The sequence below is a fragment of the Xiphophorus maculatus genome, chromosome 20 (genome assembly GCF_002775205.1).
Source record: "Xiphophorus maculatus strain JP 163 A chromosome 20, X_maculatus-5.0-male, whole genome shotgun sequence".
NCBI classification, from domain to species: domain Eukaryota; kingdom Metazoa; phylum Chordata; class Actinopteri; order Cyprinodontiformes; family Poeciliidae; genus Xiphophorus; species Xiphophorus maculatus.
Window position 1 is genome coordinate 25,140,167 of NC_036462.1, and position 25,226 is coordinate 25,165,392.

Genomic DNA, 25,226 nt, shown 5'->3' on the forward strand with positions numbered 1-25,226 from the left:
AGTACTGAAATTCCCACCCAACTTTGACTCCCATCATATTTTCCATTTACAAAAACAAAGTCTACAGAAAAGATACAATTTCTTGCCACACAGCTTCCATTTTCAGTCACACTTACACTTTGACACAAACTCGTCTCCTCAGGGTAAATTCCACTTATCTGTATTCAGTTCCTAGAGACTTACCAAAACCATAGAGCATGACTAGTTCTGATCCCTGAACTTAACCTTAAAAAGTACAAACAGGCACATGCCTCGGATGTTACAGGTTCTTTAGCTCCATCACTCTCAAGCAAGTATAACAAGTATTTATTCTTGCGCTACAGGAATGGCAGTGTTTGAGCAGGTAAAGGTGTGTGTCACTGACAGAAAGACATAATTCAGTGGTGAAACAACCACATCTGCTCGCTCACTCCGATCTCTGCTTTCAACCTCGCCCTCTCTTCATAATTGAACGATTAATCATGGTGTAGGCCGGGAACGTTTTTTAGATTCTGCAGCAGTTTTGTGGAAGTTTAAGAAAAGCTGATACTGCTTGACAGATCTTAAATCTATAGGATGATCTTTTCTAGAGGTTAAACAGATGTGAGGCGACTCTCCATTTGTTCAAGAGCTCTAGGCTGTTTCTGTGCATTTGGAAATTACTGCTTTGAACTGGGAAACAAAAGAGCTATTGATGAAAATTAAATCGAACACACTTAAAGAGATAAAACTAAGATTATGCACTGGATATAAACACCCTGCATATAGAGATCATATGCATAGATTTATACACAAACACATTTGTAGGCACCCTTTCTAACAATGCATAGGCCTTGAAATAAGCTGATTTTTTTACTGGAGTTACATAAGCTCAAAAAGAAACAAATTAAGTCTTTGATCTGAGTTTATGCGCTCAGTGAGAAAAACAAAATCTAGTTTTTAGCAATAATTGTTTTGTACAAAATCCTCAGTGGCACAGCTATTAATACCCATGCTGTTAATGCCTTATGTTATCCATCTTTGCCATTAGAACGACACTTTAGTCTATGGATCTATGGTCACTGTTTTTGGATCATCAAGAGTCCAGGGTCCTTTCCTATCATATCGTCTCTTCAACATACCCTGTGTCTGGATTTGGGTCATATAATTGTATGGCAGAGGGCACCACCAACCCATCTGGAGTGATTGAGATGCTTCATCGCCTTCTCATCTGGTCAAAGCAAATGGTTCCACCATAAGTTCTAGCAGAGACGAGTAATCTTTACATGTTTACTTTTGATATGGTATGATAAATAAATGCCTTCTACCTCCCATACATCTGTCTATTACTGTTGGATGGGATGTAGATGGTGTGTAATGGTTACTATGGAGACTTGCTGACCCCCCCAAGATACCACTGTACCAGTAGTAAAAATAAATGAGAATTAATAGTGCCCCATCACATACCAGAAAACTAAATAAAAAGTAGAGTGCGTATAAGAAGAGCCTTAGTAAAAAGGATTGTTAGGGACACCAACCATTGTGCTACAAGTTAAACAATATTTAAAAACTTATTTAAAAATAAGATTTTCAAAATTTTTCAGTGCGATATTATGTTCTTGCAGTAAAAGCAAAACTTAAGGGTTTTTGCAAATAGTTACCAGGGGTAACAACAAATTTATGCACTGCCTGCAAGTATGACTACTGTCTATAAGCAGATCAACAAAATGTGAGTGTCTGTGTGTGAATTTTCCTGGACCTGGTTGTACAAATTAATATGCCAGGGATTTAAATGAGATCGAACTTTCTATTTACCTCTTTGTTGTCCTTTTCTTCACCCTTGTCTTTCATTTCTGCCCCATTCTCCATCTCCTGCTCCTCCTTCATCTCTACAGGCTGGTCTGCCACCGGGTTCTCTGCCTCTTCATCTGCCTCTTCCTTCACACCAAACTCTGCCAACAACCTCTTAACCTTGTCTTCCTCTGGGCTCTCTGGGGCTGGGGTGGGAGCCAACAGTGTTTCTGGTTGCTTTGGTTCGTTTTCTTGCTGAGTTTCTTGAGGTTCGCTGTTGAAGGACACCAGTAGGTTGTCTTTCCTCAAAGGTTCAACTCTCCAGTCGCTGCTGATGGGAGCAGTTTCCCGCCTAGGCTGGAAAGTCCGTCTCCTGGGTTTGACAGAAAAGTCATCAAAGTCTACGTCGAGCACAGGGTTCTGGATCGAGAAGTCATCATAAACGACATCGCTGAGGCCCTCTGTGTTCTTTGAGACGTGTGAAGAGGGGGAAGCTGGAGGCTCTTCTGCATCAAAATTGATTAGCTTTTCCTCTCTTTTGTCATTCTCTGTTCTTGGTTGACTCTCTTCCATCTTTTTCTTCAGCTCTTCTGCCCTTTCTTTCTCCACCTGTAACTTTATTTCCTCTTTTCTCTTCCTCTCCTCCTCTTTCTCTTTTTCTTGCTGCATCTTCCTCTCCAGCTCTCTCCTTTTTCTCTCCTCATCCTCCTGTCTCAGCCTCTCCTCCTCTTTCTCTTTATCTTGCTGCATCTTCCTCTCCAGCTCTCTCCTTTTTCTCTCCTCATCCTCCTGTCTCAGCCTCTCCTTCTCTTCCTGCCTTCTGACTTGCTCCCTCTCCAGCTCCTGTCTTAACTTTTCTTTTTCCAGCTCTTCTTGTCTGAGTTTCTCCTCTTCTTCCTTTCTCATCCTCTCCAGCTCCATCAATCTTTGCTCATATTTTCTTCTCTCCTCCTTTTGCTTCTGTCTTTGATCTTCTTCCAATTTTAGTCTTTCCTCTTCATCTTTCAGCTCCTTCTGTCTTTGCTCCTCAAGTTCTCTTCTTTTTCTCTCCTCTTTTTCCTTCTGTCTTTTTTCTTCTTCCAATTTCAGTCGTTCCTCCTCATCTTTCTGCCACTGTCTCTCTCTTTCTTCCCTCATTCTTGCCTCTTTCCTCTGCTCTTCCTCCAGCCTCACTCTTTCCCTCTCTCTTTCCTCCTCTACCTGTTTTTGTCTCAGCAGCTCCATTTGCCTTTCTTTTTCAACCTGTTCTCTAAGTCTTTCTATTTCTCTTCTTTCTTCCTCTAACCGTTTTCTCTCCAATTCATCCTCTCTTGCCTTCTCTTTCTCCCTTGCTTCTTCATCTTTTATTTGTTTTAACTCTTCTTCCATCTTAGATCTTGGATGTTCACTCTCCTCCTCCTTCTGCTGGTGCTTCAGAGTTTCTTGACTTTGGGTCTCGTCGTCCTTCCTCTGGAGTATGCCGACTCTTTTGTAGACGGGCATCGAAACGCTGTCCTCCCCTTTTCCCTTGCTTTCAACCTCAGCATTCTCTTCTTGTTTTTCATCTTCACTGGATTCAGGCTCCGGGCCCAGCACCACTGGAGGTGTACCGTCATCTGCCACCACAGTTCCGAAGCGTACAGAGCGACGATTCTTCATCTTCTTCCTCTTCAGTTCGGCCAAGTTTTTCTCATCAGCAGCAGCCATGTGGTTGCTCTGCACCTGGACATCATCTTCCTTTGATTTGTCAGTCTCTGCTGTAGTCTCTGTTGCATTCTCTAAGGGTTTATCTTTGAATGGTTCCTCCTTTGGTGGTTCAATTTGACTCCCTGTGGATGAGGATACTGTTGAACGTGAGTCCACTGGCTGGGTGGGTGTCTCTTCCACTGCAGGAACTTCCACTCTTGGTGTTTCCGGTGTCAACCTGCCGAAGAGACATGAATCATTGGCATTTAGTGTGTGTTAATAAGTACAGTGATTCACAAATCCCATTCTGTCACCATTCTAAACACATTCGCAAACAATAAAGCACCATTTTGGACCATGATGCACCTCTTAACCACACAAAACTACGGTGAAGACAATTAAGAAAAAGAGGTCGGAAATTGGAGGGATAGCATTTATGTCCAGTGATGTGACAGCCAATATTAATCAGCTTATAGTGCAAACAGGCTGGTTGGAGATTCACATCAACAATGGACAGACAAAATCCAAGATGAAAGGTAGAAACTAGGAATTACTAGACCACCTGCCCTGTTTCTTTTAAACAAAAAAAGTGCCCTTCTGAAATCTGTTTTATTTTACTTTACCGTATATTGTGTGTGACCCAAGTCAGCATATATGTATTGATTTAAAATCGGCATACATAATGTGTAAGCTGTGCCTCTTGTAAAATAAAATCTCACACTACTAAGACCTGGTGGTTCAATGTTCCACACATGGTGACCTTTGGAAAGGTCTATGGATGTATGTATGTATGTATGTATGTATGTATGTATGTATGTATGTATGTATGTATGTATGTATGTATGTATGTATGTATGTATGTATGTATGTATGTATGTATGTATGTATGTATGTATGTATGTATGTATGTATGTATGTACGTACGTACGTACGTACGTACGTACGTACGTACGTACGTACGTACGTACGTACGGACGGACGGACGGACGGACGGACGGACGGACGGACGGACGGACGGACGGACGGACGGACGGACGGACGGACAGACAGACAGACAGACAGACAGACAGACAGACAGACAGACAGACAGACAGATAGACAGATAGATAGATAGATAGATAGATAGATAGATAGATAGATAGATAGATAGATAGATAGATAGATAGATAGATAGATAGATAGATAGACTGGAACTGTATTAGCTGTGTCTGAAAGCTTTCATGTCATGCTATGTGACTGAAAAGCAATGCAAAACATCTTTGAATGTCCCAGAGCAGTTACAGGAAACTGAACAAGTTATTCCTGGTTCACTCGAAACTTTAGAAGAATGCAGGAAGCTAAAGAAAAATAGCCCAGTATCACACCATGAAAGGCTCAAGAGTTACAGTGAAGGAAGCTGCCATGAGGAAAGTGAGTCACCTGAAAAACTATGCTATTTCTTTTTAAGATATTTCACTTCGACCTCGGTTTACAGTCAAAAAGAAATGATTATAATAAAGAACTCATTAAACTCTATTTTGTGTGATTAATGTTAACAAGTCAAACAATATGCTGCAGATATAATTTAGGATAACAGCTGAGAATATTGATTATTAGAAAATATAAGTAAATACACTAATCTAGCTGAAAGAGGGGGCATATTAAAAAAACTTCAATGCAGCTTTTTTCATGCTTCTTCTTTGTGTGGACTCAAAGTTTAATTTGGAGGTGCGACGACCTGACTTGCAGCGTTTGATTTGATTAGATTAGATATTAGATGGTTCCTATCCAACATTAGGAAACTAAGGAGAGAAACTGGGACACACTGGGGATACAGAGGATAAAAGTTTCACTTTATCCAACTCCCTTTGAGCAATTGTTTCCCCCTTTTTTCTCTATGTATGTAAAAAAAATTATCTTGTCTGCTAACATAAACAAAGAAATGAAATGAAGGAGAGCTGCAGTATATGGTGAATACACCCTTTGTAATGTCTTGACACATCCCAGCTGAAAAAGGAGAACTTCTGAAACTCTCCAGTCAAAACAGTTCCAGACTTGCGCTCTCCTCTCAGTGTTCACAGTAACAAAATGAAAAAAGAAAACTCAAACAGCTTTCACAGTTACCTCTATGCTACACTTTAGATTTCCTAAGAAAACCAGTGACAGACAACAGTTTGCCTTTTCCTCCTGCAATAATGCTTGACTAAAAGCTAACTGACAAAAATGAGAGATTAAAGTCAAAATATTTTTATATGACTGATTCTATTAAGTGGGTTGAACTCAGACTGATTTATGATTTTAAATGACAGTCATTAATCAAATATGATGTTTCTAGTGCGACTAATGACAGCTGATTGCTCTGACTATGTCAACACTTTGACATAAACGTCTTGCTTGATTGCACCAGTAGGAGGTATTTCATGTCTGGTCTTGCACCCAAACCCAGTGAAGAGAGAGCTGAAGGTCTCACTCACCCCTTGGAGCAAACTCCGTCTGCAGCCTGAGGACTCGTCTCGGCCTTCTGATCCTCTGGAACGGTTTCTGACGCCCAGTTTTTGATCTGCTCCTTCACACCTCCGATCCCATTTGTTATTTCTGGCTCCTCTCTCTTGGTCGTGACCTCCGTCTTTGACACAGAGTCAAACAGGAGACTGATTCTCTTCTTAATGCTGTTCCCGCTGGTAAAATCCACTGGATCAGTATCACTCTCTTTGATCGCAGGCTCTGGTGTTGCGTGAACATGCTGCGTGTCAGAAGATTCTGGTTTATTGGATTCGTCTTTGGTGATGGGTTTGGGAATGGCCCTGAAAGACTGACGGGGCAAAGGGATCCCGCCTGACTCAAACTTTGAGGTGAGCGTCTTAGGCAGACGCTTCCTTACGCTTCCCCGCTGGTAAAATGAATCGTTTGTGGAGGAACCGTTGCTGCTTGACTCTTCCATATTTTGGCTGACAGAAACTGGAGTGTCACTTTGCTTCTCCTCTCCATCTTTCTGCTCTGAGCTAGCAACAGCAATGGTGGGTGGTTTGTGGTTTGTTTGGATGGTGTCCTTCTGCGCCGGTTCTGACTTGGGTTCCTCTTTAGTTGGAGTTGTTTCGGTGGCTGGATCCAGAGCAGCTGTCTCAGAACCAAGACGGTTCTCAATCTGTTGAAGTGCTTCACTTGTTTTCGATGCTTCTGGTTGAGATTTAGGCAGCACACTTGCAGGCTGTGGTTTGGTACCTGAGGCTGAAGTGGGTTGAGGCAGTTTTTTAGCAGGGATGGTCACAGCAGTAGGATTTTCTGTCTCTGATTGTTCAATCTGATTTGTTTCAGACTTAAGTGTAGGGGCTGTTTTGGGAACAGTCTCTAAAGAACTGATGGGTTGAGACAGTTCCTCTGTAGGGAAGGTCACAGCAGTGGTCTGGGGACTTCTTGTCTCTGATTTTTTGGTCTGACTTGTTTCTGGCACAGCTGTAGGAGCAGTTTTGAGAGCAGTCTCTGGAGAACTGATAGGCTGAGACAGTTCCTCAGTAGGGATGCTCACTTTGGTGGTTGTGGGAGTTATTGTTTCTGTTTTTTTTATCTGATTTGTTTCAGACTTAAGTGTAGGAGCAGTTTTGGGAGCAGTCTCTGAAGAACTGATAGGCTGAGACAGTTCCTCAGTAGGGATGGTCAAGGTAGTGGTCAAGGGACTTTTTGTCTCTGATTTTTTGGTCTGACTTGTTTCTGGCTTAGCTGTAGGAGCGGTTTTGAGAGCGGTTTCTGGAGAACTGATGGGTTGAGGCAGTTTTTTAGTAGGGGTAGTTACAGTGGTGGTCGGGGAACTTTTTGTCTCTAAGTTTTTGGTCTGACTTGTTTCTGACGTAGGTGTAGGAGCGGTTTTGGAAACAGTCTTTGGAGCTTTGATGGAGCGAATTGTCCTATTTTTTTGCAGAGAGAATGGTTTGGGAGTGAAACTGGGTTTGGGAGGCAGAGATGGCTTTGTAGGCAGGTCTCCGCTCTGGGCGGCCTCAATAGTCGTATCCATAGTTGATGTACCTGACAAAAAAAGAGAAAGAAGAGTTAACTTTCAGCAATCCACAGTGGCTTCTGAGAATATTCACACCTTTTCTGTATTTTGTTACCAGACAACTATAATTTTTTATGTATTTTATTGTGGTTCTATGTGATTACCAATGTAAATTAGTGTGTAAATGTGAAGTGAAAGGGATATTATGCATAGTTTTCAAAATGTTTTACAAATAAAAATCTGAAAAGTGTGGTATCAATATTCAGGACTACCTTGTATTTATCGCCATCCATCTTCCTAAGAAGTTTGACCAGCTACCTTCTCTCTAACCTTAACCCTCCCCACATCATGATGGGGACACCACCATGTTTAAGTAGTGGATTGATGATTAAAGGATGATGTGCGGTGTTAAGTCTGTTGATAGACAAACACGCAAAATGGCTTGCAGCCCCCTCCAGATTCTGTTTACTTCTTTCTTTGATTATTCCCCAGTCTATCAGCTTAGGTGGACAACTATTTCTTGATATGCTGGCTCTTTCTATTTTTGAGTGATGGATTGAGCAGTGCCCTGTGGGATGTTCAAAGCTTGGCATATCGCTTTACATATTAGCTCTGCTTTCAAATTCTCCTCAACTTCAACCCTGATTTGTCTGCTAGGTTTCCTGGTAGTCTATTTATTCACTCAAACAGGTATGCATCCAGTATGGATTTGTATATGTCTAGCCATTATCTTCCTTTAACCTTCGCAGGGATAGGCACTGTACAGTCTAGACTGGTCACCAGTCCATTACAAAATATATGCACATCCACAAGAATGCATACACTCAGATGTAAGGGCAGTTTGGAGAGACCAATTAACCAAACATGCATGTTTTTGGACTATGGGAGAACCCATACATGCAACAGAAGAACATGCAAACTCCACGCAGAACGTCCACTGGCCAGGATTTGAACCTAGAATGTTCTTGCTGAAAGGCAACAGGATACCAACTTTGTCACCACGAAAACCTATGCCCTGCATACAAATACATACATGGAATGCAAATGCACAACATACTTTTCAAAGTTCTGTTATGGAAAATCATTCACCTTTCACTTCACCGTTTTGCTCTACTTTGTGTTGATCAAATCAAATAACATCCAAATAAAACAGATTGGAGTTTGTGGTTATAACGTGAAAAAATTCAAACAGCATGGGGCAATGGATTACAATGAAAATCTTTATTATACTCAGTTAAAACAAAACCAGCAGGTTATGTTGCAACTAAGAGGACAGGACGAGGCTGGTCTGTCTGGATTTTTTTAAAAGCACATTTCTACCGAAGGGATAAAGTGAAACACATCAATCACTCTGAGCAAACACTCAACTGTCAGGGCCTACGTCCCACGCTAATCTCGTTTTCAATTTGGATGCTATTTAGGTTTCAATAAGCTTTTTAGTTTTTCTCAAAGCAAAAAAAAAAAAAAAACCCTCATTACTGGAAACGTCCATCAAAAATACCTGATAGATAAACTGTGATCCATCACTGATTGCTGCAAGCAGCTTTTAAAGACTGGTAATTCGGTCACACTCAGAATTATGTCTTCTGTTTGAAATCATAATGTGTAATTTACTCTGTGTTGTGTTCCTGTGCTAATCACATAATCACACTCTATATATAGTAAATACGCAGGTACTATAAAATGTTTATTTACTCTAAACAGGAAGATGAGTAGCAATCTTTTTATCAACTGATAACATTGTGTTATGCATTACGATAGAAAAATTGTGTTTGGTAGAGACTCAGTTTATATCCAGACATATTAAATTAGCTATTAATGGAAAAAGAAAGCAGTTCTTCAGTTTTTCCATTTTTACATATCATGCTTTGGGAAAAAAATAGAAACAGACACCAGTTTGGAGGGAACCAGACCTGATACTTAAATTTTTTCTTGTCAAAATACTCTTCAACTCACTTAGTTGACCAAAAAATACAGAACTAAAATTGTCATATAATTTATTGTCATATATGTTTTTTATTGTGATAATAATTTGAATTCATCTTGATGACACAAAACACTAATTGATGATGTTTGTAAGTGCCGAAAATTTGTTGTTGGAGTTACTTATTTTCCTCTTTTGGTACTCTGAGTGCATCAAAAATATTTATATATATTTTAAAATATGATTAAAGGCAATTATTGTGTGTTTGCTGATAAAATGTATCGATGTGATGCAACTGTTATCATGATGTAGCTTGTTTGGTAAAAGTTGCTCTTCTAGAACAATATTTGTGTTGCTATGCTATTTATCATTAACAAATACAACAAAATATCGGGATTAAAAACAAGCCCATATCACTTATCTAATTAACATTTTAATTAAATGAAATCCTTACTTCACCCAACATTATGCGTCATTCTAATAACATGATGCTAGTCTCTCATTATTTTGTTTTCTTGTCTTTCCAAGCTGCTGTTGTAGCATTCTGTTCATAAAGCCACTTGCAGCTGCGTAGGACTCTTTCCTTCAGTCAGAATAATTCATAAATACGCCCCATTAGGTTTAATGATAATTATTATAATCAAATGCTTGTATTCAGTATGCAAACGTGAACTTTGCAGACAGTGTTTAAGTTCAAAAAAACATTTTAGTCACATCTGTGCGATCCCCTGTTGTCGAAGAGGAAGACCTTCGGAAGGACTCCCACATTGTCCAAAAATCCAGTCCTCAATGATTGTCTGGTTTGTTTTCTGAGTTTGACTTCTGAATGTCACAGAACGAGAGGAAGAAAGAAAGAACAAGACTTTGTTCCCAAACAATGGACATGTTTAAAACAATGACCACCATGTCAAGATTGTAGCTCTGCAACGGCTATTAAATAACAAGTTTCACCGGAAGTACTACGGGTACAGAGTGTCTGAACACATAGTGCTTAGATAATTATTGGAAACCAAGCAGAACATTATGCCCATAGGGACACATAGTGAAATATGGTGGAGGCACCACCATGATCGGGAGTTACTTTTCTTCAGATGTAACTGAAGAAACGTAACTCCTGAAGAAGTTATGAATAGACGAAGTCATGAAAAGTTCTAAAGTCCAGCCAGCTTTCACCCAAAATATTCAGGTGTCTACTGATAAAGAATAAAAGATGTGAAATGACCTTAACTCAGACAAAGTAAAAAAAAAACAACAACAAATAAAATAAAATAAAGCCCGAAGAAGGCTGTAGAGAAAAGATGTCATACATGTCAATAACAATTAACTATTTTATTCTTTACTTTCATGAGCTTTTAGAATAGCAACCAGTTGAACCTGGTATATCTCTACCACTATATGAGATAGTGGTAGAGAAATTCCCTTTGATTGTCTTAGTATTAATACGGTATTGCACTTGAAATATTGAAGCTAATAACATACTGCATCCAAGGAATCCACTGTTGCATATGCTGACATTGTGATTCAGATTCAATATACTGTATGTCTCCAGCACCGGGTAAACATCAGTTTATTAATATTCTGCATCATATTTGTTACTGTAAGGTATATACTGTATATATCTTTAGATCAACTGAATCTTATTGATAAGAAAAGGCAAGTCGTTTTTGATAACTGGTGAGGTTGGTTGACTTTTCCTCATAAGACTCAAAGAGATTCAAAGTCGTTACACAAGAGTGACTGTCAGAGGCTGGAGCAAGCAGGCCGTATGAGTCATAACTCGAACCTTACTGTACAAAACACAGAACGTCTACTTCTCACACAGAACCGGGAGTACTGACATGGTACACCAACCGCCCTGCGATTGACACTGGAGCGCTTCGGAAAGGATCAGATTTGAAGAACGCCATGTGAAAGTGATAACAGTGCCGTTTCCAAATCTGTTACACTAAATACCACAGCGCATTGTACCCAGCATCTGGTCGGGCCTGTAGGACGTTTTGCACAAACCGGTAAATCCACGTTAGCTTCACGTTGCCACTTTGTAACATCTGCAAAAAAAATGCTCTGGATTACCCGGGCTGTTTTGATCCCAAACAATAGTGTGCATGTGCAGTGAGGGAGTTCCTGCTTGTCGTATTATGCTTTAAGTTGCTACAACTATGGGTGTGCATAACATTGTGTAATGGGATCAGCCTGGGATAAAGCTGTGCACATCACACACTGGGGATAAATAAGAATAATGTGCCCTGTTTGTTTCTCCCACCTCATTAATTTTCCTTACACTTGAATTCCTAGGCAACAAACACCGTCAGACAGATAAAGCTGCTGTAGAGTTGATTTAATGGATTTCTCAGTGGAAAGCCCTCTGCAGCTGCCTCTCTTGCTGGCAGGCCTTTACATTGCTTTATCTTTGTTTGTCTTCAGTGGCTGTCATCCTGCCAAGGCTGTGGTGCCCAAGCTGTTTTAGTTTTCCATGTTTACGTTTCTGTGTGAGAGCCCAAAGTGCACTTTGTTTAGGACTCGTTTAGGTTACGGTTTGCATTAAGTTACTAAATAGCCATTGTTGCTGTCTTATTACAGGTTGCTTATAAGTTACTAATTAAAACTAATGAACTGACAGTCGTTGAACCAGCGGTGTCCTCCAAAACGTGAGAAAAATCTATTTAACTTTCATTCAATCGAGTCAGCTGAGTGGAACCTCAAAAACACAGTCAATACAACCGGATTTAAGCCAAATACAACCAAAGGTGCGCACCTGTCAGTGGGGCATTGCTCATTCAACAAGGCATCACTACATGATTCAGAATAACAAAGTTTGCTTTACCTCGTGTCTTCACGCGGTCATACAATTCAACGCAGGATGGAGTTAAGGGACGAAATTGTTCCTCTGTTTTCCGTAAGCGCTGTTGTTTGACTGTATTTTTTGTTTGTCTTCTTTCAAGTCATCCACAGTATGAAGACGTCAGCATGCTGCTACACCTCCACCCAGCAGCGGACACTCCCTCCGCCCCGCAGCCAGTCTCAGCTCGAGCGTCTCTGAAGTCAAGGTGCGCAGGGAAAGCGATGCGAACCCGGAAGTGGGGTGTTCTACCTTCAAAATAAAAGTGCGGTCACCTCGTTACTGTCTCCCCTGGCTCTTTAGCTCTACGTTTTTAATTGGAGGCGTCCCAGTTGTTTGTGTGGACTAAAAGGGGGGAAGCTAAAAGGAAAGTAGCCTCTAAAAGTGCGAACTATTACTGAACACACTCAACAAAGAGCTATAAAAGTTTGTAAATCTCCCGACAATATTTTCTCTGTTACATTTATAATCACACAATGGCCACTATGAAGTGTTCTGATTGAGATATTATGCTTGATAACATTATTATACACTATTAAAAAATAGAAAAGAGCAAACATTTCTGAAATGTACATTTTGTGCCATGCCAACAATGTGTAGTTTGTCACGTCTTCTCAACTAGAAAACAAAAAATAAAATAAAGCCGAATAAAAAAAGCGGCTAAGTCTAGTTTATAGTTTAATGCATTTGAATGTGTCACTCAAGTGAAACATAATGTACTGTATTTAATATTTATGAGGATTTGACAAACAGTTTGGTGCTTTCCTCCTGCAATGAGTACTTGTAAAGTTTTGGTGGAAAAGGATTGTTGTTCCGTGTGGCTTTTCAGGGGCAGGGACTTAGTTGAATTCAGAGAAATAAACGTTTGCTCCAGCATACATACTGTACATCTTGCCCCAGAGTGTCTGACCTCACAAAACCTCGTCAAATGAATAGTCACATATTTCTACAAACACATTTCTAAAACTTGTTGACAGCCTTGGCAGTGGCGTTATACGTAACTCCTGCCATAACACACAAAATACAATGAATGATCAGTCTTTCTTAACCACCGCTAACATTTCTGCTCGTTAAGTCTGAATGGAAAAAAAAACAAACTCTGGCCCTTATTTTGAAAAGTTTAAACAGAAGTTGTGTCTATGAATATTCAGCGTCCCTGTAGTTTGGTTTTCAATGGACTGGATGAACGGGTTCTGATTGAAGAGAAAAGTCACTTTACTCACCAGTGAAAAGGAATTGGATCCGCGTTGCGCTTTCGTGGATGTTGCTGAGGCTACCTGGGGCGCCGGAGCAGGAACTGCCCGTCAGGCCTCACACACAGTAAACACGAATTTGCATGACACCTGAGCCTTTACAACGTTAATTTGCGTTGCTTTTATGGGCCTGGGAGAAGGAAACGGGGGAGCAAGCTCTCAGGAAATGTTAAAACCAAAGAGACCTCTTGGGTAATTCAAAGGGTGAGGAAACATTTGGTTGACCTGAGGTGTTGATGCGTTATATAACCAAGGCAACATGGTTGATCAACTAGCAATCACTGAAACATAAATAAGTAAATAAAATTCAAAATGTACTAAATGATTTCCATTATTCTAATTAATTAATTCAAAATTAACAATCAAGCGTATCACACTGTATAAGATATACTAAATCTATAGTTAGAAACCACTAAAACAAGAAATATCTATCTATCTATCTATCTATCTATCTATCTATCTATCTATCTATCTATCTATCTATCTATCTATCTATCTATCTATCTATCTATCTATCTATCTATCTATCTATCTATCTATCTATCTATCTATCTATCTATCTATCTATCTATCTATCTATCTATCTATCTATCTATCTATCTATCTATCTATCTATCTATCTATCTATCTATCTAAATATTTATAATATAATGTAAATTTAAAGATATAAACATTTCCAAAAGAGCAGGGTTAGACTTTTTTTTCTTTATCACACAAAATCTAAACTTACAATTACTTTGGATATTGTAATTTATTTGCTTTATTACATCTCAGGCCTAATTATTTACTTAAAACACTGCCTGGGCATACGACTACTTTGACATAACAATTTTGCCCTAAATGATAAAAACTTGGATCACCACTGGAATAAAGGATCAGATGTATTTACTAAATAGCTATTGTTTATCTACGTCAATTTGACAGTTCAAAATAAGTAGAAATAAGTACAGAACTAGATGGATTCTGTTTGATTGACTGACTGGTTTACCCTTCATTTCCTGCATTCCCTCGCCCCCTGGTGGACATTACCAGATAGCGCTTCTACACCCTCGGTGCTCATAGAACCAGTTGTCATGGCAACCGTACAGCACGCGCTCACAAAAACAAGAGCTTGACGGTTCACCGACAGTTATCTCGACATTCGACATCTGCGACGCCATCTTCCTCGTCCTCCGCTTCCTCTTCTTCCAGCGTTTTGTCAAGAGGAAGGGAAGTGACGAGCAGGCGCTCGCCGGGTTGAAGACGCAGGTGAAGCCGAGACAGACTCGGTCAGCAGCGATGAGCGGAGCCAAAGCCCGCAGCGACGCGCCTGTTGCTGAAAATGTCTCCGGCGGCGGGCACGGTTCTGCTGCCCCTACGCGGGACCGCAAGCCCGGCGGAGGCGTCCTGAAGAGGCTCAAGTCCCGGCGAAGCCAGGTGGAGAGCAGGCCCGTGACGGAGGAAGAGCTGCGGACGAGGAGTGGGCACATGTCTCCGGAGGATGTTCTGGGACTGCGAGTTGCTACGAGAGGTTTGGGGTCGCTTTCGTTGCGGGCGAGACTTGCTGAATTACAGAAGAAAAAAAAAAAAAACAGGGCGTAAATACCGATAATTTAAAAACGGAGACAGGAGAACGAGCTATGATTCACTGCAGCTCATTACAATGGCATTATTAGAAACACAAACAAGTCTTTTGCGTCATAGGTAATCTTTGCTGTTTCTATATTTAAACAGTTAATGAAGAAGACACTGGGCGTGTATGTTAATAGGAGCAATTATGACAGTGTAATAACTTTATTTGTGCTGTAGTGTGGGTTGTGGTGAAATCATATATACTGTCATGTTTAAAGATGAAAACAGCCAGTATTGGAGCAGCGAGGCCCTCTCTGTGCTATACACTGTCGTGGTTAAGTCTGTTTGTGTCATGGCCTACATTTACAGCTTTTGAAGCTGTGGAGACGACATTGAAATGTTATTAACTGCAAGGTGTGTTCTTATTTTCAGTGACTGTTCTGTGATAAACGCAACCATAAAGAAGAATCATCTTGTTGTACTATTCCTATTCCAGGAGTCAGGGGCCTTTAGAGTACTACACTTCTCTTTATTGTAATATAAAAAATTACTCTTATATGTCTTTTTACTTAGGCTTAGGAACAGATAAAACAATAGAACAAAAATACCAAAGATAACATTTAATTTAGCTGAAAAGGTTATTAAAGTCATTTACATATGTGTGTACAATGAAGGGGGAGAAAACTGAATAAATTGAAAAATAAATAAGGCTTTGAAAATACATTTCTTATGCCTTCAGTGAAATTCTATGTTGTATGCTATATTGAAGGAATACTTCTGGCTGCCATAATATCCAAAAACATTGCTCATTTCAATTTCGTCTTAGGCTAATGTCTGCAGCTCTGGAGCCCTTGTCCTGCACCTTTTGTTCACTGTAACGCCATAATAATGAGACAGTAGCCTCAGAGGTTTTCTTATCTTTCTTTTATGGCTTTATTACTGTAGATTCATATGTCAGTGTGGCTGTGTTTAAACGTAATTTTATTTGATTTTCAGTGCAGTAAAGGCTGTGGTACATTAAGGTTTCTATGCCTTTAAACAATCCGAGAAAGCCTAGATAATGATTATTGGCTTTGCTAAGGCTTTGGTAGGTTCATTTAGAACATTTGAGGGAATCAGAGGCCCACCTTTGATTGCATTTTTACTGTGTGACGTAATTAGCAAGATATCTGAGAGAAAATTATGGACTTCCATATCTGAGAGAAAATTAGCAAGATATCTGACAGAAAATTATGGACTTCCATATCTGAGAGAAAATTATGGACTTCCATAAGTCTGACTCATCCTGGATGCTGGATATAAACATTTATATACAAGTATAAACACTGTGAGTGTGAGACTATTATGTGTTCCAGAGAGGAATGGGTTTTGGTGTGAAAACGCTGACCGAGCATGGCAGGTGCCATTTTCCACAATGACATAAATTATGTTCCAACGTGGACTGTAAAGACCACTAAGAGAGGAAGAAGCCATAACCCCCCAAATCAGCATGAAAAGCCAGATTACAGTCTACACACAGAGTTGAAGTCTTGAGTTTTCTGAGACATGCCCTGTGATCTGATGAATCTAAAATTGAAGTTCTTAGTCTGTTTGGCTGAAAAATGTTGAAGCTTTCTACCGTACAATTGTGAAGCACGGGGGTGGCTGCATCATGCTGTTTGGCATCATAAGGAAAGACCATCCATAAATAGCAAGACAACATCTTCACTAAGCACTAAGCACAGCACAATTAGTTTCAAAGCGGTATAAGGATGACAAAGTCAGTGTTTTGAAGTGCTCTTAACAGAGACCCAATTTCATCAACAATGCAAACTTGAAGGCAAAGCAGAAAAGAGGATTGGGCCAACATTCCAGTGAACTATTGTCAGAGATTTGTTTCCAGTACCTGAGACATTTGAGCCAAATCAGAAAACATGAAAGGCCGACCAAATACTAAGGAAATGGATTATCAAAACAAATCCCTTTCTTCTTATTTTGATCCTAACTGAGTCAGAGATGTTTTGTCTGATTTATTCCTATAAATATTCTTGTTATATTTGCTTGTTCTTATCCAAACATTGTAACTCCTGTCCTCTGTGTGTTACGGTTGCAGGATACCTCTGTAAACCCGAAGACAACATTTACAACATTGACTTTGTACGTTTTAAAATCAGAGACCTGGAAACCAACACTGTTCTGTTTGAGATTGCCAAACCTCCGCATTCAGGTACTATATTTCACTGTTCTTTGCACTGTTCTATTTCTGTTTGGTTTCACTTAAAAATAGATGGCTTGGCTCCTCTGACAGCAATAACTAGGTCACAGCCTGTTTGGAAATTTAACCCCAAACCTGTGTATTATGCTGCAAATTGTGTTGTTTTTGCTGTCAGACGACGATGAGGAGCACAGCGAAGGAGACGGCACGGCGGGTCGATTTGTTCGCTACCAGTTTACACCGGCTTTCCTGCGACTGAGGACTGTGGGAGCTACGTGAGTGACTCACACATGTAGCTTGAAAGCAATCAAGCATTGTGTTCCTTATTTTTATTCAGCGTGCACCGACGATAATAACATTTTACAGCTGTAACATCTCAGCTTTTCTTTTCTCCATTCGATCAGGGTGGAGTTCACAGTCGGGAACCGGCCCCTAAACAACTTCCGCATGATCGAGAGGCACTACTTTCGCGATCACCTGCTCAAGAGCTTCGACTTCGACTTCGGCTTCTGCATCCCAAGCAGCCGTAACACCTGTGAACACATCTACGAGTTCCCCCAGCTTTCTGAGACCCTGGGTGAGTCCTGTTGAAAAAAGACAAGGTTAAACATTTAGCCTCGTCTTTTAGCCAAAAGACGAGGCTTTTACCATTTACCATTTTTACCTTTGATAGAAGATTAGTATTGGAGAGCTGAGCTGAGTTACAGGCTCTGACTTGTACGGGTACAATGAAATGATGAAGTATTTTTGTAGTTTATTCTTTAGAGACAAAGAATAAACTTTATCCCAAAGTTAATTCTTTAGAGAAACACAAAATCTAAGATACAAGCTTAGATTTTGTGTTTTTTTTTACTCGCAGAAATCAAATATTATTTTATGCAAGCAAGTACAGAACTGATTTCCATAGTTTTTTTTTAAGCTGTGATGATGGTAAGAGCGATGGTAGGAACAACTTATGCCTTTTTCTTAGGTAGCTGTATAGCTGTGTCTGCATGGTACAAACACGAACAAACACAAACACTGCTCTTGAAAAGCATTCCCATTAGTAAAGAAGTATAATTTATATTTCTAAACTGAACCCAGCAGCTGCATTTAATCATCTTTTCAAATTTACAGATATTTATTGGTGCTCTCATTGAAGAAACAGTGGAGAAAGTAGTAAAGCTAACAAATGAATTGGAATTTACCGTCACAACAATAAATCAAAACTCTTATCATAATAAGAAATTTGTCATGATAAATGATAATAGGATAAAGGCCTGAGCCCAAGCTCTATAAAGTGTGCAAACATTCAAAAAATACCAAATGGTTGTTCTATTTCTTCTTATTATTATTATGTAAAACATAATTAGGATTTTGGCTCCTTTGTTGAAAAGACGTTGGACACATTTGGAGCAAATAGTTCTCAATGGTTTCATTCACATCGCAAATAGGACTGATGTGGTGAACCAGCTGATGGCAACAGATGAGCATCATGATTCTTCTGTGAAATACAAACTTAGTAAATCACTGGCTTCACTTTTAGTCCATTACTTGTCATATTATTTAGAACTTTGGAATGACCAACATTTTTTAATAATCTTTGGTGATTAGATATAGGTAAAACTAATGTTGCAATACTGCATTCCAAGATAAAACGTTAAAAGTACAGGCCGTGGAAGAGCAGCTTGTTCATCACCCTTGTCGAAACTGCAGGTTTCGGTGACGAAAATGAAAAATAATTCATAACTTTCTATGATGTTACTGTGACATTTAAACTGTACGGTTTCACTGAAAAATAATAATAATAAAAAAAGTAAAATAAGGATATGAAGTGCATCAGTCTGGTTTTTTATGTTTTTTTGTTTTCAAATGAACCAAATTCAATTTTCCCAAGTACTAACCTGATTGCAGTTACCGTCCACTGCACACAGACAGTTCCTACACAGAAAAATGTGGAATTTGATTTCATGGAACTGAATAAATATGGAACCACATAGTTGTGAACAACATTTGGATTGCTAGACATGTATCCCTTTGTCTAAATATGGTTGTTTCCTAGCCAGCCAGCCAGCCAGCCAGCCAGCCAGCCAGGCATTCTCTGATTGTTGCAGTTCTTCTATTTAAAGCCTGAGCCCAACAGAAATATCTGCAGAAAAGTGATCTCAAGATCTGGCTTATACATGCAAATCTTTTAACATATCGTTTTCTCGCTTAGCCAATATGTTCTCACTGTATCAAGATTCTAAGAGAAAAAAATACAATCCAGTTTCATTTGAGGCGAAAACGCCAATGCTGGTTCGCTAACATGCACATATTGTCTGTCTTGCAGTTCGTCAGATGGTGGAGTGTCCTTATGAAACGCGGTCGGACAGTTTCTATTTTGTCGACAACAGACTGGTCATGCACAACAAGGCGGACTACGCCTACAACGGAGGACAATGATAGCTGGCACCCTTGCATGCGGCATCCGCTGCTCACATCTGTTGACAGACATGTACACACATGCATGCATAATGCAGAACATTCAGCTCAAGCGTTCACCCATGCACACACTCCTGCAGCCGTGTTCGAGAGGCCTCTCGTGTTTGTAAAGGTTCGACGCCAGTCGTTTGTTTCATTTTCAGTGCGTTTTATTTTGCTGGAAGTCGATGGTAGTCTTGACTCTGACGTACAAATAGGAAGAAACTCCGTATTGCTTCATTTATCTAGTTTTAAATATCGACAGATCTCTTTGATACTTAAAAAAAAAAAAAAAAGAGGGCTAATCACTAGTGGCTGTGTAACATGTGTTTAAAACAGGTCAAACAGCTATTGGAGGGATAATCAGACTTCTTTTAAGTGTCCCAGCTACTATAGAAATCACACACACACACACACACTCAATCCCCAAGTGGCACCCATAGTGTTTGTCAGAAGCAGCTGTTATCAGAGCTGCCGCCTCCACAATCCACTCCAGACAACATCAGGGGAGAGGGGAGGGGGTGAAAAAGAGAAACCATCCACAAAAAAACACTCATGTCAAACACACGCGGTTACTCCTGCATTCTCCTCTCTGCATCCCTTTCATTTCTACACAAAGAGACACGTCCACACTAGTGCCGAGTCTCATCAAAGGGTTTTTTTTCTTCTTTTAAATTTAAGCCTGTTTGATTGTAACATGAAACAAGATCAGGTAACAGCTAACTCTGCTTTAATTCTTATGATGACCTGTAAAAAAAACTGTTTTAGATTTTTTTTAAAAAGTAAAAATCCTCCCTGTTTTACAAAGTGTTGATATCATGATGCATGCGATGATATGATTTAAATATATGTAATTTAAAAAAAAAATGTACCAAGATTCATTTGAGAGATTAAGTAAACGTTGGAGATTTTGTTTGTTTGTTTCAAAGTGATGGGGTGTTAAAAAATGTTACTCATTCGAGAATGTTTAAAATATCGAGAAACGGCGATAAGGACAAATGTTAATTCCATGATGAGTTGAAATGTCGAAAGGGTGTATGAAGAAAAAAGAGAAAATAGTGAAACTACTGTTTTATCAAAGCAGCTTGTTTACACATTTTTAAAAATGTTATTGTGTCCTTTTTTTTGTTTATTTTTTTCTGCTTTGCATTTTTTTCCCCTTTTCCTGTTTTTTACCATTTTTTTTTTGCCATTATCTTGGTTTAATTATTGCAAGCTAAACATTTTTTGACAACTAAAGTTTTTTTTTCTTGAAAAATGATCTTGAGTTGTTTTCACCTTCACTTTCAACGTTCTGTCTTTTCTTCTTGTGGTTTTGTAACAGGTAAATAAACAAAACTATGTCCATTTTAGATCTTGTTCTCCTAGTAATCGTAGCTCTGATATTACTTTATATCTGACGCCAACTTTACATTTTAAAGTTACCACAAAAGACAAGTTGACAAATGTTGGACAATTCATTTGTTTCCTGTTTTCTTTAACGTGGACTGTTGTATTTCCTCTTTATGCTTTGTTAAAATGTTGGTGTTTGGGGCTTAAGTTGTTTGTAAAATATATACATATATAAATAAATACATATAGTTTGTAAAAAAAAAAAGAAAGAAGAAGAACTGAGTCAATAAATAGACATTTTCAGATACATCATGTGTTCTGATTGTTTCATTTCCCATGCAGAGGAAAAGTTAAACCAAAGGAGAATTTGGCAAAATAATGGTATAAAAAAGTACAGAGAAAAGAAGGGCAAAGAAAGATAAGCTGTTGGTGGAAAATTAGCTTGCTAGTGACCTTAAAGCTTTTGTATTGAGCTATGTCATTGATAAAGTTTATTTTAGGAGTAGGCCCTATTTAAATTGGCTTTAAAATTATGTTTTTGTCAATGTTTGATAGTAATCAATAATTGAAACATTACCAAGTTTGACATTTGCTAGCAAAATGTCTTTGCATCAGGCTACGTGGTTCTATCCTGTAGTTTGAGATATGCTGTTTGCTGCAGAAAATGTTAATTTATGTGACCAAAACAAGCTGTTGAGACATTCAAAAAATTTTATGAACAACTTCAGATTTTCCCAGAAAGATTTTTAAAAAGATGCTTTTTGTAGGGTCATTGAGTTTCTACAAATGGCCACTCGGGGGAGGTATTTTACAACAGCTACACTTTACACCTTTCTGGAAGAAACCACTGAAGAAATAATAATAAATCTGAATAATTTTAGGTCAGAATTAATATATATTTTTTCTATTTGAATGTTTTCAATAATTATTTTTTTTACTTCCTTTTACATTTCCCTAATAATTGTTGTTGTCGTTATTATTATTGTACATAGAATTTAAAATAATGTAATAGGCATTCCTATTGTTATGCTTATGCTCATATCCAGATCTGTTAGTGTTAATAGATGGGAATATTTCACTCTGGGCAGAAGAGAATTGGTAAAAGACTGTGACAACTTATGTTTATTTTGATTAATTCTGATATTTATTTTAACTGGCTATATGAGACTAAAATCCCGTCTTTCTATTTTTATTCTCGTTTTGCTCTTTCTCTTTTATTTTATTCCTTTACTTCCCCTGCTCCGACTCTTCCAGTCTCCTCTGCCCTTCTCCGTGTCTGTTTCTCTCCACACCTATGCAGCTCTCACTCTCACTCTGTTTTTCTCTCTCTGCCTCTCTCTTTTCTTTCCTCTTCTCTCACCTGGTAACCAGACCTCTGGAGAGAAGTGTTGAGTTTCCACTTTCCCAGAGAAGAGGACAATCTGAGCCACACAAAGACCCACAATGGACCCCCTCTGCTCACGCCTCCCTTCGCTCCGACTCGGCACAGCTGCACACACATACACAGTCAGACACACACACAGTGACGATACACACACCCTCTGTTTTTATTTGCTCTTTCTTCCTCATTTTATTCCTGTTGCTTCTCTTTGTATGATGTTTTCCTTCATCTCTTTTTCATCTAAATCCTCACTATCTCCCTATAACTGTTCCTTGTGGGCACGGAGCCCACCTCTCATCTTTCTCTGTTCCTTTACAGCACCTATATGCAACCTGTATTATTCAGTCGCATTTTGGGTTTTGAGATAAAAGGCAACTTCTGATGACCCACTGAGATGTCCCAGACTGTGAGTGTGTTGTTGCAGCTGCGGCTATGAGGTTATGCAAACAGGAAGTGAACAAAGTTTTCAATTTTACAGCAGAAATAAGTGATTTTTGGTGCTGCTCTGACGCATGCAATGTCACAGTACAATGCAACACCAGGATCAAGAAATCCTGTTTATTTGTTCTGTTTGGGACTAAGCTCTCAACTTTACTCCTTTTTTGTTTCCTGACTACAAAACTGCCACGAAGCATAAATCTTAGGTACTTAAAATGAAAGGAAAACAGTAAGTGAAGGGTCATTTTTAGGAAGCACTCCACACAAAAATCCTACAATCTCTCATTGTGTGCAATAACATAGAGTATTTGATGAGTACGTTCAAAAGAAAAGCAAAGGACATAATAACATAAAGAACACAATGGAAGTAAATAATGTTAAATTTGTATTAGATCTGTAATCTAATCAGTTAAAAGGGTTCTGTTATTTTTTAAACATGTTTCTACTGTCTATTGTCTTTACTGACAATCTTCATAAATTAAATTAAAACTGATGTTTTGTTTTCATGTGTTTTAATCAGGGATATTAAAGCCAGTGTCTCAAAGTAAGGTACTTATGAGTTACATGTTGAACCAAGTGAATAGAAGCATAAAAAATTACATTGAGAAATAAGAAACCAAAATGACAAGAATCGGTAATTCAATAAATAAATACTGAATAAACAAATACGCTGCTTTGGAAAAGCTCCTACAACGATGCCATGAACATTGAACTACTTTCACAATTCAGCTTCGACAGTCCTGTGGTTTAAACTTTACACAAAAGATGGGATTAGAAATAAAACTTTCTGCAACAGTTCACAGTTCAGCTCAGATAACACAACGGTGTTGAAAATGCTACTTAAACCTACGGGATTATACTTTTCTAAAAACCACAGTAATATATTTACTCCAACATATTTAGCTCAGCGGGGAAAGGTTTCTTCCAAATCAGTTGGGTGCAAAACCAGCAAACACATGCTCTAAAGAGGAAAGCACACGGTAGCGGAAGTGTGATTACATGGGCTGCATGCCAAAAGGCTGCTGGGGGTAGCAGTTGCGGAGATTACATTTCTGGATCTTACAATGATTAACATTTTACTTTCATGGCAAATAGAAAAGATTGCCTCTTTAGGTTATGGTCCTGTTAATAAGTATCATATGGTTTTGGTATGTGTGTGATTTTTGAAATTATGTTTTAATAACGTTAGATGATGTGGGTGTACTTTGTTTTTATTATATATAAAATTTGAATTGTAAATAAAACTGAATCCGATTAGAGAAAGTTGTTGCATTATGTTTACGAATTTAAATGAAGTTCTAATTTTTTGTTCGTTTTTACGTTTTAGGAAGGGGAATTTTCTTTTCTTTTGCGTTACCTCAGAAAAGTATTCCGTTCCCTCGCAATACTTTTGCGTTACTTTGCAAAACTTTTGCATTACCTCGCAAAAGGTTTTGCGTTCTCTCTCAATGAAGTACTGGTTAGTTATTGCGGCAAGTGAATACTGTAAGTCTTTTAAACGGTGGCCATAATACTTTCTGCTATAATATAAGGCTTTCGTAAGGTTTTTCCATGGAAAAGAGATATAACATGTATGTTAATATCTCGTTGTGAAATATCTTACGTTTTATATATTTTTCTTTAGGATAGAAATGCACCACAAACCTATGATATAAACAGAAACTTTCCATAAGTAGGAAAGAAGAAAAAATACATCCAAACTTTTTTGAGTATTTCTGAGTCATTAGCGTTGGGTAATAAGTCATCTGACCGTTTTGATTGTGTCTCTGTTGTGTTGATAGTCTGAAAGGTTTAAAGGGCCGTTTTCATGTGCAACCTTACACAAACAGACATAAACTTGTAGCGAATAAATCGATTTTCAATCAATTTTTTTGCACCAAAGAGTTAAGAATAAACACTGAGGCTATTTAAATGTGTATACATTTGAAATTTTAAATTGACACTTGTGACTGTATACAATATAGACCAGCAAATATTGCAGTAAGCATATTGCGAGGTAACTCAAAAGTATTGCGAGGTAACTCAAAAGTATTGCGAGGTAACTTAAAAGTATTGCGAGGTAACGCAAAAGTATTGCGAGATAACGCAAAAAAAAAAAAAAAAATCTCAATGTCCCCTAAAGGGCTCCGTACGTAAGAACCCGGTGCTTGCACTATGGACCTTACCAAGCTCCGCCCACAACCGACCCACGTGACCGCAAGTCTCACAAACAAAGCCTCGCGGCCGTTGTTTTTATGTAAACATGACTCCATTAGTGCATCATTTCTACCAGATTTTCACAATATATCAGCTACTACAATGGACAGAGGAACTAACAAGTTCAGGTCATCATCTGGGAGGAGGTTACTGGTTTCTCAGTCACAAGCTGGTTGCAAACCTGAGGCCAGCAGGTGTCAGTCAGTTATGGTAGATCTGACATTTGGTTTGATGACGTCAATATGAGAAGCTACAGACTGATAGGAGGAACCAAAGAGCTCTGTAAAGGTAA

General features: G+C 38.8%; 2 protein-coding genes across 2 annotated transcripts in view; one reads left to right on the forward strand and one right to left on the reverse strand.

The window, feature by feature from the left end:
- Positions 1–14,560, reverse strand: part of LOC102235548 (golgin subfamily A member 6-like protein 22) — a 26,381-nt gene extending 11,821 nt beyond the window's left edge. Inside the window, exons 1-4 of the mRNA XM_023324604.1 lie at positions 14,524–14,560; positions 13,371–13,457; positions 5,868–7,413; positions 1,774–3,652 (exon numbers count right to left, since the gene is read on the reverse strand). Of these exons, the coding sequence (XP_023180372.1) occupies positions 1,774–3,652; positions 5,868–7,413; positions 13,371–13,457; positions 14,524–14,560 (3,549 nt within the window). The remainder of the gene's footprint in view (positions 1–1,773; positions 3,653–5,867; positions 7,414–13,370; positions 13,458–14,523) is intronic.
- Positions 14,444–20,361, forward strand: LOC102221366 (protein unc-119 homolog B-like). Its single transcript, XM_005797943.2, has 5 exons — positions 14,444–14,910; positions 17,044–17,157; positions 17,321–17,420; positions 17,550–17,722; positions 19,457–20,361. The coding sequence occupies exons 1-5, from the start codon at positions 14,679–14,681 to the stop codon at positions 19,567–19,569; spliced, it is 732 nt and encodes a 243-aa protein (XP_005798000.1). The 5' UTR covers positions 14,444–14,678; the 3' UTR covers positions 19,570–20,361.
- The last annotated feature ends 4,865 nt before the right edge of the window (positions 20,362–25,226 follow it).

Excerpts from the sequence above, each read along its gene's own strand:
- LOC102221366 (XM_005797943.2), top strand. The coding sequence starts at position 14,679 with ATGAGCGGAGCCAAAGCCCGCAGCGACGCGCCTGTTGCTGAAAATGTC. Across the intron at positions 17,421-17,549 it reads CTGAGGACTGTGGGAGCTAC|GGTGGAGTTCACAGTCGGGA; the intron begins GTGAGTGACTCA and ends CCATTCGATCAG. Across the intron at positions 17,723-19,456 it reads CCAGCTTTCTGAGACCCTGG|TTCGTCAGATGGTGGAGTGT; the intron begins GTGAGTCCTGTT and ends TCTGTCTTGCAG.